Source organism: Sinocyclocheilus anshuiensis, unplaced genomic scaffold, assembly GCF_001515605.1.
Source record: "Sinocyclocheilus anshuiensis isolate Anshui unplaced genomic scaffold, SAMN03320099.WGS_v1.1 scaffold229, whole genome shotgun sequence".
Classification (NCBI taxonomy): Eukaryota; Metazoa; Chordata; class Actinopteri; order Cypriniformes; family Cyprinidae; genus Sinocyclocheilus; species Sinocyclocheilus anshuiensis.
This window is the reverse complement of record NW_015537957.1, coordinates 886,502-900,495: the sequence shown is the minus strand read 5'-3', so window position 1 is coordinate 900,495 and position 13,994 is coordinate 886,502. Positions and strand designations below refer to the sequence as shown.

At 36.9% G+C, this 13,994-nt stretch overlaps 1 protein-coding gene across 1 annotated transcript in view; it reads left to right on the top strand.

Moving 5' to 3' along the window:
• caskin2 (CASK interacting protein 2) overlaps nucleotides 1-13,994 on the top strand; it is a 73,977-nt gene that overhangs the window by 29,924 nt on the left and 30,059 nt on the right. The window contains exon 3 of the mRNA XM_016457093.1: nucleotides 4,138-4,189. Within this exon, the coding sequence (XP_016312579.1) occupies nucleotides 4,138-4,189 (52 nt within the window). The remainder of the gene's footprint in view (nucleotides 1-4,137; nucleotides 4,190-13,994) is intronic.

The following is a 13,994-nucleotide window of genomic DNA, read 5'->3' as shown; positions in this document are numbered from 1 at the left end:
GGTAACACTTTACAATAAGGTTCCATTAGTTAATATTAGTTAATGTATTAGCTAACACAAACGAACAATGAACAATACATTTATTACAGTATTATTACAGTATATTAATCTTTCTTTGTTAGTTTTAATCATAATACAGTTGTTCACTGTTAGTTCATGTTAATTCAGAGTGCATTAACTGTTAACAAGCACAACTGTTGATTTTAATAATGCATTAGTAAATGTTGAAATTAACATTAAGATTAATCAATGCTGAAGAACTATTGTTCATTCTTAGTTCATGTTAACTAAAGTAGTTAACTAATGTTAACTAATAAACCTTATTGTAAAGTGTTACCAATATTAATATAAAATCTGTCCAGTTTTATTATGTTACTTTCAGTAAAAGTGTGGTTATTTTATTGGCTTGTGTTTTTAAATTTAGTATCATTAAAAATATTGAGTTAAATTAAAAAGTCTTACAAAATTACTATATTATTTCATAAAATAATAAATAATTATTACAAAGCATTTTCGGTTTCGGTTTTTGGCCAAGTGCATCCAAAATTTTCGGTTTCGGCCCAGAATTTTTATTTCGGTGCATCCTTAAAAATTAGACATAAAACATACCCTTGGGTTACCAACTTATATCTTTAACTGCTATGTTACCAGTGCAACTCATCAGTCACAAGGTTCTCATTTATAATCCTGTCTGCATGTTTCAGATTATATACAGCTCAGTCTAGAATTTAAAGGGCACCTATTATGCCCCTTTTTACGAGATGTAATATTGATCTTGGGTGTCCCCAGAATGTGTCTGGAGTTTCAGCCCAAAATACCCAACAGATCATTTATTATAACAGCTGGAAAATGTCATTTTTGGGGTGTTTCTAAAAAAAGAGCTGATGTGGAGTGTATGGCTTTAAATGCAAATGAGCTGCATATTCCCGCCCCGTCTCCAGAAGAGGGCGTCGCGTATACATCTCTCTGCATTGCATATCTACAGCAATAAACAGCCGGTAGAATCAACATGACTGAGAGCGAGAGAACCGGTGTTCAGCCATACATATGGGAAGCCAAATGCACTGAAAGTGGGACGAAACAGCGCGATGTTACAGAGCAGCGCAACCGCGCTACCGAACAAATCTGGCGCTACGAACGGCGCGAACTAATCTCACAAGCGCGGCGCTGATCAGTTCAAAAATACTTAATGTACACACAATACGGTTAAAACGCTAAGCACTGTAACGACATGACATTCACAAAGGGGTCTGGAGTGATACACGTATTTAGGTAGATTTTGAGGCGCATTACCTTGAAAAATGAAAGTAATCCACTGTGTCCTCAGCAGCTCAGATGTTGGGAGAAAATGAAGACTCTTATGTTCAGTCTTACATCCAAACACAGAGCATCGGGATTGCTTGCAAGACATTGTTGATGGTACAGCTGCTCGAGCGTGGAGAAAATGGAGAACAGCGTAGAACCACTGAGGGTGGAAACTATAGCAATGCAGAGCTGTCAATCAACCCCCGTGGCCCAGCCCTGTGCAATGTGACATCACACTGCACGAGAATCAAAACGGCAGGCCTAGTGAGACTGACTTGGTATAAAGGGGATTAAAAAATGAGGAGTGGGTGGATTTTTATCATTGTAGGGTGGTTGTGTTGTGGTTGTGTCCAAACACCATGTAAAAGTGGATTTTGCATAATAGGTGCCCTTTAAGTGTCCTATATGTGGGGAGTCCGTAGCAGTTTTGGTTCGACTACCTGTGCAACAAAGCTTTTTGGAAGTGTTATATTTTAATATGGCAGTGCTTATGGGTCGTTTCAGATGGAGCACAATCTGTGTGACTCCACCACCAGAGGCAGGGTAAGATCATGAGCCTTGCTTTTCCTTTGGGTGTGTATGTTTACAGATTGGCTCCAACGCATTGCCAGTTATAGTAGTGAAAGGCGTTGGCTGCTCTTTTGTAGTTGAACATATAATTGTGTACTTTTGATATAAGCAGTCAGTGGTTGCCTAAATTTAGTGTTTTCTTTCTTTCTTTTTTTTTAAAAGACTCAAGTTTACAAGCTTCACTCCACAGAAATGAGCAGAAACCTGAAGTCGGCTTTACAGTTCAACAAAATCCTTGATTGTGCAGAGTTGAACAAAAATGGCCAAATGCATTCTTGTGGTGGGAAACCCATTATGCTTTATGCCTGCCAGTTTTGGCATAAAACAATAAGTAGTTATTTTCAGTCTTACCAGTGTGGTAACCAAAGAGGAGGTGCTTTTTCTTGCTCATAAACTGCATTAAAAATAACTTGAATAAACATTTTGCACATGAACGTTAAAGAGAGTGTATTTTTTTTTTGTATGACCAGTGTAATCAGGTTCACTAACAAATTACTCGTTTTAGCATGTTCTGTTTAATTAAATGGTCAAAAAACTCAAAAATCAGCTCTCTCGAAAGTACAGAATTAGTGGTTAATGGATTGTCACAATCTTAACCAAAAAATGTTATTTCCCTAGGTTTTCCATCTTTAAGGAAGAGCCCTTGCTTTACTTCAAAGCTTCTCATTATGTATGGCAGGTAACTAGGTTCTATTGAGACCATGTCAGTTAACTGCTCCTGTGGATTGAGGTTATAGAGCTTCACTTCAAAGGTTTTTTTTTTGGTGTTTTGGTCACTCATTGCTGTGACAGCTTCATAATAAGGATGAGTGATGGATCGTCACTGTGACTCCACATCGTGGGTGTATCCAGTGTCTGCGTTCTAGGTCCCATTCTACCCCAATGCCCCCACTGTCTTGAACTCTGACCTCGCCGAACTGGGCATACAAACACTGATTCACCTTTAGGCGGGCACTGTGGGTTTCTCTGACGTTCCTGTAGTCTGGTTAAATTGTTTTGTCATTACTGGGAAAGATTCTGAAAATACAAAATGGAAGCTGGTGTGTAGATAGACATGTAGATTGAATAATGAAACATAATATTATCATGTAGCATTGAAAAGAATTTAGGCCACAAGTGAGATGGGCGATGTAGCATGTTTTTGTATCTTCTCACAGCATTCATTTCATATATCTCAATGCTTTTGTATTTATTCTGAAATTGCAAATTGTTTCATAATATTATTATAACAAATCCCCCATGGTAGATTACAAATTTTTGAGCAAAACTTGAAAAAAATCCCTTTCAGCAGATGTTTTTTGAAGATTAATAGTTTTTTAAAAATTGCAAAAATATATTTTACAAAGCATTTACATGCACTGTGAAACATGCCACACTGAGATGTCTTCATTTTGACGGATAAAGCAAACAGTTTATTGTATCAGGGTTTTGAAGTATTGGCTAATGGTCTGTGACAGAATAGTCTCTCTTGAGGGCCACAATTGCTGAAGATCAAAGACCCAAAGATCACTATTGAGTGGTCTATTATTTTCCATCCTCCTGCCAGTTTAACGCCTCCTGAGCTGGCTAGTGAGGTCAGGCAGAGGTCAGAGGTTAATGAAGTGCCCTTTTTTGTTCACAGGAAGAGACAGTGTTATTTAGTCCTGTATCTCCTAGTAAGCTAACAGGAATCTCCAGAGGTCCTCAGACCTTCTTATCAGTCTGGATTCCAGACTCCCTCTGGGGCTCTCATGTGAAGGACCAATGAAACTGCCTAGCAGCGACTCAAAACTTGAACCTAAAAGTTAAAGTGAGCAGTTTGTCATTTCTGCACTGCTGGTGGCATTTTCCATAGCAACTACCTAGCAAGGACTACATAAACTTCAGACTCCTCTCTTCAAACTGTCCAGTTTTCTAGTTACAGGTTGTTGTGCAATTCAAGTGAATATGCCAGTGTTTCTGTACATTGGACCTGATGGTTCATACATGCTGATGAGAGTTTATTCGAGAGCACTGTAACCTCACACGATTATATAGACACATTCCGCAGCGTCCAGTGAATGAACAAACAGCCCTCTCATTTGCTTCATCTGACACATCAGCTATGAGCTTCTAGTAGAAGAGTGAAGCTGGAGAAGGGAATTCATACTGAATCGATTGAGGCTGACAGCCATGCTGCTGTGATGTAAATATATATATATATATATATATAAGCCCCAGCATCTTGATTGTCTTCATGTGAAGCTGACGTTTGTGTTCTGTGTTCTTTCTCTTGTGTCGTAGAGTTACTGGGCTCCACAAAGAGGCTGAACATCAACTATCAGGATCCAGACGGGTGAGTCATTGTTGTGTTGTGGGTGAATCTCATAAGAAATCAGGTCAATAACATAATAGCATAATAATCAGGTCAAAACACAGACATTCTGAAGTGTGCAGCCAGTCAACACTTTCCCATAAGGTCACAAGAACTGAGAAGTCATCTGACTAGAAAAGCTGCCAGAGAGCTATAGGTTTCTTGTTTAATGACACCTCAGTGTACTGGTATTATTGCTAGTATATCATAGTTTAATGAGCACTGGGGTCAAAAGACAATGCCAACATGGCAGATAGTATGCCTTGGAATATATTCATAACACACACCTGCTCAATGGATGAGACGTTCCTCATAAAATAATCTGAAAATACATAATTTTGCATGCAAAGGTAATGCCATAGTTCAATGAGTTCTTAATGGTCCAAAAAATAACAAAATATAATTTTGGTAACACTTTAGTATAGGGACCAATTCTCACTATTAACTAGTTGCTTATTAGCATGCCTGTTATTAACATATTGGCTGTTTATTAGTACTTATTCTGCATGACTATATTCAACATCTCTAATCTTACCCAACACCTAAATTTAACAACTACCTTACTAATTATTAATAAGCAGCAAACTAGGAGTTTATTGAGACAAAAGTTGTAGTTAATGGTTAGCTAATAGCAAGAATTGGACCTTAAAATAAAGTGTGACCATAATTTCTAATATCTTAATTTGATGTTGGCGTGAAATATGTTTTTATATTTACATTGCCAAGGCTGAATTAAAAGATAGGCTATTTTTTTGGGAATATTATTACAATGTTTTCAGTTTGAATATATTTTAAATGTAATTTATTCTTTTGATGCAAAGCTAAATTTTCAGCATCATTACTCCAGTCTTCAGTGTCACATGATCCCTCAGAAATCAGTCTAATTTGTTGATTTGCTGCTCAAGAAACACATTATTATTATTATTATTATTATTATCAATGTTGAAAAAGTTGTGCAGCCCATTATTCAAAGAATCCTGAAAAAAAAATGTTTTCCACAAAAAATAAACTACAAAAGAACAGCATTTACTTGAAACACAAATGATTTGTAACATTATAACATTGTCTTTACTGTCACTTTTGATAAAATGAATGTATCCTTGCTTCATAAAAGCATTAATTTCTTTTAAAATAATGAATAAATAAATAGGGATTCCAACATGTTGAAAGGGAGTACAAATGAGCTGCTCATGTTCTCTCCACTGACAGCGTCACATCCTCGTCCCGTCACTTGAGAGTGTCAGTATGATCATGTGCAAGCATGTCGACTTCCTGTGTGATTTATCATCCCACTTTGATTAGTTTTGAAATTGACATGAAAGCTTTTGCAAGTTGTTGAATCAGACATCTGAGTCAGCACATTGTATAATGCTAAATTGCTATAAGTGTCCTCTCCACACACCTCTAACTTCTTAGTCAAACCTCTGAATTACACCCCTCTGTAAACTTTTCATAATAAGGTTTCATGTCTATGATACATTTTTCACTTGGCTTTATTATATTGAATTGTGTGGCCATTATATCTAATCATATTTTTCTGAACACTCTTGTTAAGTTGTGTACTTTCATGTAAGCTTTTCAACTTTTTCATGTGCAAATTTCCCCAGATGCCCTGAAATAACTCATCAGTCTTTGCTAAAATGATCATGTTTGGCCAACTTCATGTACACAGTGCGCTACAAGCTATTAGCCTTAAAAGCAGTGTTTATAAAACTGAATCCTTTGAGCCAGATGCTTTACCTGTGTCTCGTCTTAAACTGACCACTATCGTTGTTCACACAGTCCATTAAAACATGCTATGTCAACAGTGTCTTTGAGATAAGATGGGCCTCTCACAGGGCTGTAAAATGGTACATTGACCTCATATATTAAAGTTGTGACATTTAGGTGCTTGTTTTTGGGTCGCCCCACACACACCTCTCTGTCATAAAGAAGAGAAAGGGGGGGTGGGCCAGTCGAGGGGTCAGAGATGGCCATTCGTGGATAAGGACCGTAACGAATTAGATAGGAGTGTTTACAAAGCACCGAACAGCCATTATTGAGGCCGGATGGGAAAGGCAAGAGGAAAACAGGGAATGATGGATGAAGATTTATGGGAGTTGTTGAGTGCTGATTTGTGCTTTCTTATATGGCTGGTGTGAACAAATCTGCCACTATATGGCATTAAAGCACTATAAATAGATAACAAAAAATATTCAAGATAAACTCTCGGGTTAGATTGGCTGACATCTCAGGTCTTTAAAGTGGTCCACTCTTAGTTTGAACAAGATGCATCAAGTCACATTGTTTTATTTTGTTTTGTTAAGTTGCCATGGTGTATCTATCTACTGACCGGGTTTTGTTATATAACATCTCTATTTAATGGAAATTTACTGACAGAAGAGGAAAACAAGAAAAGGGGCAAAAGGATGTAGTCGAGCTCACTCAGAGTGTATGTAACACAATCATGCAGAGACCTGTATCGCTTATTAATGGGAATAAAGTACATAGACTCACCCGTGTGTAGGCAGAGGCTTCAGGCTGTCTGGAATCTGAATCTTGCAAAATATGCAGCATATTTGGGTCATACAGTACTCTCCAAAATGAAAAAGAAAAAATATTGGTAACACTTTATTTTAAGGTGTCCCTGTTACACGTTACATATACTTACTATTATATTAACAATTAATTATGCATAATTACATGCAAGTAACCCTAAGCCAAACCCTATTCCTAACCCTAACCATATAGTAAGTACATGTAGTTAATTAATATTACTCAGTACTTAAATGTATACTTACACTGTAACAAGGGAACCTTAAAATAAAGTGTAACCAAAATATTTTATATAATGTTATACATAAAAAAATTATTTATACAAGGATATCGCATTACAATTAAGAACCTTTCTCAAACAATTTTCAAGACTGTAATGCAAAAGTAAATATATTTTTTAATTTTATTTTTAACAGTTTGTTAGTATTTGTTTTATTAAATAATATTTTTTATTTATGCTGATTAAACATGTTGCAATTGTAGTATTTTTCTAATCATGTAGTCAAAATTGCAGTAATTAGAGTCTAAATTGAAAATAACAGAATTACAAAAAAAAAGAAAAAAGTCAAACATCTGTAGAGGCATTATCACAATTAGATGTTTTTGGTTAAAATGAAAATGCTACTATATATATATGGAAAGTTACTTTTGAAAGTAATGCATTACAACATTGCGTTACACCATGAAAAGTAACTAATTTCATTACTTAGTTACTTTTTATGGAAAGTAATGCATTACGTTACTTTCACATTACTTTTTTGTCACTTGGGCTGGACTCGCTTAGTATTTATTTTTGAAAAACCCAAAAGTTATATTTTTGGCAACTGTAAAGACCCTTTCACACCATAAGTGAAATTATTAAGCGTCAGGCTGAAGGAAGTGCCTCAGCACATTACTCCCAATTTCTGTCAACAGAGTGATGGGAGGGGTGTCAGTGAATAAATATGAAAACAAAGTAACTTGCATTACTTATTTGAAAAAGTAACTCATATTTTGTTGTAAATTTATAGGTAATGCATTACTTTAGTAGTTACTTGAAAAAGTGATTACTTTTTTCAGTAATCTGATCTGATTACACTGTGTGTGTGTGTGTGTGTGTGTGTGTGTGTGTGTGTTAGTGCTGTCAAAATTAGTGTGTTAACGCAATTTTCCAGTTTAATGGCGTTAAAAATATATAACTCAGTTAATGCAGGGGCAGGGCTGGGGTTGGCCACCCCACTTACTACAACTGCTTCTGTCTCTTTTATTCTTGACAAAAATTGCGTTTATTTAGACGCGCAGAATGTCTTGACGACCACGTCAAATGGGAGACGTTTCAGACGCGCACTCCGCTTCGCCTTAACGCCAGGTGCAAGTCAAACGAGCATGGAAAACGGTACAGGTGACGAGGAGCTTCAGTACAACAACAGTGAACAGATCTCATATGAGATATTTTCAGGACATATGTCAGTAAAAACGAAATGTTCTGTCCTGTCTGCCGTTATACTGTGCTTGTAACACGTGCTCTTCAATTACACGCACAAATGCACCGACGTGCTGTATATCATTTCATATTAAAGAGCAATTATATATAAAAGGTTATGAGAAAACACGATGCGTGTCAGATCCACGTCACATTTAGCAGCAGCAGCAGCTCTTAAAAAAATAGTAGCCAATAAACCTAACGCAGCTGCTGTGATGTCTGTTAATCAAAAAACAAAAGAAAAAAGAGGAAATCAGTAACTTTTGAAGCTTTAAGGATTCATCTATATTTAACTTAGAATTTAGTGTTTGATAACTTTATTCAATTTCTGTGTATTTCTTACTTGTTGAAGGGCACAGGTAGCTGCATATGACATTTATTATAATGGGTTTTATGTGAAGATTGTTTTAGGTTAAAGGGGTCATATGATGCGATTTCAATTTTTCCTTTCTCTTTGGAGTGTTACAAGCTCTTGGTGCATAAAAAAGATCTGTAAAGTTGCAAAGACTAAAGTCTCAAATAAACACATTTCATTACACCAAATACACAAAATAATGTTCTTTTTAGCAGCATCATATGGCCCCTTTAAAATAAAAGTTATTTTTGAATGTCTAATAAATGTTAAAATTGATAGCTCTCATTTACACTGTAATGTTGAATGGCTATAATCAATGGTCAGTTTCATAGAGACATCAGTATTGTTGGTATCAGTGATACTCACCTTAAGTAATAAAAAAAAGGTGCCACTGAACAGATATTAAAAATATACTGTCTTTATGTTGTTTGCACATTAATTTGAAGATTGAATGTGAAATTATTGCCATATAAAAGTATATTTAAAAACGTTCATGTTAGGTGGTTAAACCGCATAAACACATTTCATTACACCAAATACACAAAATAATGTTCTTTTTAGCAGCATCATATGGCCCCTTTAAAATAAAAGTTATTTTTGAATGTCTAATAAATGTTAAAATTGATAGCTCTCATTTACACTGTAATGTTGAATGGCTATAATCAATGGTCAGTTTCATAGAGACATCAGTATTGTTGGTATCAGTGATACTCACCTTAAGTAATAAAAAAAAGGTGCCACTGAACAGATATTAAAAATATACTGTCTTTATGTTGTTTGTACATTAATTTGAATATTGCATGTGAAATTATTGCAATATAAAAGTATATTTAAAAACTTTAATGTTAGGTTCTAAAATAAAAAAATAAAAATTATATCAAAATTATATTTTATTTATTATTTATAATTTTTTGAACATGTTTTCATCAGATACACCCATCTAAAAGACGCAAGAATTGCAACACTGTTAGGAAAGCCTTGTTTCTGCATGCCACTTAATGATGACCTCAGCGTGCATCATAAGCTTGTACTTTTGATGGTGAAAGTTTTTAATGCTTTTGCATGCCCAGGTCTGTTAGTAAAGGAGAAAAAATGAAATGTGGGGTTTGGGGGTGGGGCGTTCAGCAAATAATAGTGGTGTAACGTCAAAGGTTTTGCTTGTCTGTGAGACAAATTAGTATTTGAGCCGCCTTTGACTTTCTGGGGAACTGTTGGGATTTGTATGGGGTGCGTTTCCATGGCAAACGTCCTGGAATGTGTGTGAATGAATGGCAAGGCCGGTGTGAGAGGGACTCTTTGGAGCCCTGTCCTTTGTCCACCCAGGGCAGCGCTGCCAGGACGCATCAAATCCGTTCTGACATCCCGAGAAATGAAGGCGAAAGTGGACAGGGCTTGTAACACAAGACCCTCGCTGAGTTCTGGGAACTTTTCCGAATTGTGTGTTTGTGGGTAAATCAACAACTGCTCAATATCACTGCGGGCAGCCACTGGACTGTCTGACCCACTCTTGATATTTCCTGGGGTGCAAAACTGTCTGGTATGATGGCCAAATGCAGCCAACTTGTGTAGCTGATGAAGAACATGATAGTATTCCAATTAATTGAACAAGTTTAATTGTATGTGTGAACATTTCTAAGTATTAAGGACAGTAATTAAGGCATAATGGCATTTAATTGTTGCTGAATATGTTTACAGTGTTTAGAAAGAGCCCTAGGGTGTACCTGTACTAACATATTCCCTAAAATGTTTATTGTAGGCAAGGCTCAACAATAAGGATGGCCCAAGGTCAGATGGCGGTACTCACACTTGTTCTGTTGGGCCAGTGCTGCTTGTCACAAAATATTATGTCTGTTTGTTATGACATTTAGTTTTCTGTCACATGTCCAAAATTATTGCTAATCGTGCTGATTTAAATATGTCATTTAATTTAATTTAGCTTTAATTACATTTCAGTTCAAAGCCATGCTAACGTTTGAGGAATGGGCTGAAATGTAAATTATTATTTACTAGCTCTCCATGGCACATTTAAGAGAGAAGTAGCAATACACATTTTTTGGTGGTTTTGCATTAATTTTGAAGTTCGAAACCTTCGTTCCCCATTTATCAAATTTGTCATGTGAGCTTGAGCTTAAGAAATGATGCTACAATGCATCCTGTGTGTATGCTGCTTGATTATGATAAACATAATCATGATTATTTAACATGATTAGAAGTGACCAAAATCATATATGATATTTTTTTTTTTAATGAAAGAGATATAAATATATTTTACTGGAAATAAGTCCTCACTGTGAGAATTAAACACAATAATTCTTACTAGCTACTAAGGCTATTCAGTCAAGAGCAGTGATTGGTTTTTTTTCTCGTTCTTTTGTTGTTTGATTCACATTAAGGACACAGACAGCAGAATGTTTATTAGGTTGCTGTCACTTTAAGACCTATCTAATATACTGACACGCATCCAATTTATTTCTCCAACTGTTTATGTTCACTTAAGACATAACTGACTGTGTTTATGCGAATACTCTCTAAAACAGGCATTTTGACTTTTTTTGAGTGTGTACATAAAGGATAGAAAACGAAAATCAATTAATTGCACAGCCCTAGTATATGCCCCCTAATCATCAATGTCATTTGCTTCTGGATATGATGGTGGTAGTGTGACCAGTTCCCTGGTAAAGTGGGGTTCACTTCAGGTCCAGTTTAGGGATAAGGAGACCTGTTATTACAACAACCTGTCTCTCTTCATAGCTCCCCGTTTCTTTTAGTTTTTTCCTAGAAAGCTGATGGAAGCATGTGTAGAAGTGTTGAAGAGAATAGTATAGTCTTCTGTTCACATGAGAGAGAGCTCTTTCACAACACAGGTTTCTATCAGCATCTACATTCCCTCGCAGGGCTCTCAGGTCCGGCCATCAGCAGGTCAGGTAGAGCTACAAAGAAAGATAGCACAGAGCAGTGATTGTGCCACCTACCCAAGAGCCCCACACCTCAAAACCAGACCCGCACGGAATATGCAGACTTTTCATGCACTCTTATTGGGATGATATCTATGTACTGTGGATATAAAAGTGCATTATCAAATAAATGGCTTGTTATCCAATGACCCCCATGATGGGGGTTTCAATTCTGCGGAAAATTGAGTTGTGTGGGCACGGGTCCTGTGCGGGCCTGCTCATAACACAGATAGGCCATGAACTGACTCTCTTCCCCTCCTCAAGCACAAATGTCCCAGTTGTGAGGCTGACATTGCCGTCCTAGATTCTGGAGAGTTAAAAAAAGTGATGTTATGCCTATGGCTTTGTGCCATAGAGCCTCTGGCAGTCTTCATTTCTTGCCTTAACCTGCCCTCTTGTTGTAGTGCCATGGAATGTTCTCCGACTCTGGAGATTTTTGTGTAGTAATTGAGTATAATTAATTCTACTTTAATAGGATCTTTTTACTGGCAAACTACTAAGACCAGTGGAATTTATTTCTGGAACTTTAATGCAAATTCCTAATATAGAACTCTGTAAAGAGATTGTCTCTTTGTAGCAAATCGGCCAACTTCTGGTTTTTAGTCCTAAAATTTAACCACTATGCCACACCACCCCCTTTCATCCTCCACTTAAACCTTAGAATGAATTATTCATTTTCAGACCTTCACAGCTGTCATGCCATTTCTCATGAGTGTCGAGAACGTCCACTGTGAAGACACTTACGCGTCAAGCTGATTTACATCAGAGCGTTTCTGCTAAGCATGGCAAACTTTGTGTCCTGCGTGATTCAACACAATGTGAAAGTTTGACACCAGCTTGTGATTCTGAGGGTTGGAAGACCTTGCAAAGTTCCAGCTCTTCAAAAGCTCAGTCGGCAAAGTGTTTGCCCTGGAGTCTCAGTGTGTTCATGAAAATAATCAACTTGAGCCATCATATTTATCAAGTCTGATCTGTTTCCGCTGTACTTGTCTGTGTTGTCCCATTTCACATCTAATAGATACAGCAGTCAGTTCTGAGAGGCCAGTCTGAGGCCAAGGGTTCAGGAAATGAACAGCTCCTTTGGCTTACCCCATATGGCTTGAGTAAAAAGCCTCTGACTCTCTGCTTTTTGTTTGAAAAAATGCTGAGCCAAAATACCTGCATTGCAAAACAAACCGCATAAGATGTTCCTCCATGATCCTTGATAAGATGAGTCAGGCTTGTTTTGGGTTAAAATCCACAAATAGGCAAAGCTTCCAGACTGACGCTGCAGACATCTAGAAATGTAAGATTTGATTCTTGCCTGAGACTTCCAAAAAATTGTGAGCTGCCAATGTAGCTATTTGAGGCATCGTAGCTACTCGGGACAAAATGTCTTTTCTCAAAGACTGGCAGCATGACTTCTTTGCCTTTTAAGATGCCGCCTTTTGGTCGATTTCTAAAGCAACATTGCATATAATCTTCGCAAAAAGGCAAAACCAGAATGCACTGAAAGGAACATCCATTCCCAATGGCAAACAAAACCAAACTCTGCAGTAAGTTGAGACTTCCAAAGGGTTTCAAAATGGTCCTTTACGAGGTTCTGGTAGAATGCTGAAAGCCTGGCTGAATATATCAAACAAGTTTCTCCGACTGGATGGAATCATAGTCTGAAGCTAAAAAAAAAATCTGAGACTGTGGCTATCATACACTATACAATTTTCTATGAAGTCTGTCAACTCTGTCCGAAATCTGCATACGCTCTGATTTTTGGCTAATAGCATTGACTTGTCCAGACTGCAAATCAGACCAAAAATCTGGGCAAAAGTGGCGTAGTGTATGGAGGGTTGCAAAGAGGTGGAAAATGTCTGGTAATTTTACCAGACAAAAAAAATATTTTTTCCAGAATTTTTTTTTCTGGAAAAAAAATTCCAGAAATTTTGGAAACTCTTAGATTTTATTAATTTTTGTAGGAAAGTTTCCATAAATTTACCAGAAATGTTCTACCACTTTGCAGCCCTAAATGTAGGCAACTGATAGCAAGGCTTTGCAGCAGAGTTTACCTCTCATACATAAGAGCAAAGAGTTGTTTTCTTAGTTTTACAGGATGCTTTCATGCACCCTGATGAAATGGTCATTGCTTAAAGGGGTCATATGATGCAATTTAAATTTTTCCTTTCTCTTTGGAGTGTTACAAGCTCTTGGTGCATAAAGAAGATCTGTAAAGTTGCAAAGACTAAAGTCTCAAATCCAAAGAGATATTCTTTATAAAAGTTAAGAGTCAGCCACACCTACCTAAAACGGCTCGTTCTAACACGCCCCCACATATCTACCTCACTATGTGGGAAGATTTACATAACGCCGCCCAAATGTTCACTCAAAGAAAGAAGACGTAACTTTTATTCTCACTGTAGTATTGTTGACGCTGCAGCCATGTCGTGAAGACGCTGTGTGCTTCGTTGTGAAAGCGAAACTACTTTGTTTGGTCTTCCAAAAGAGGAC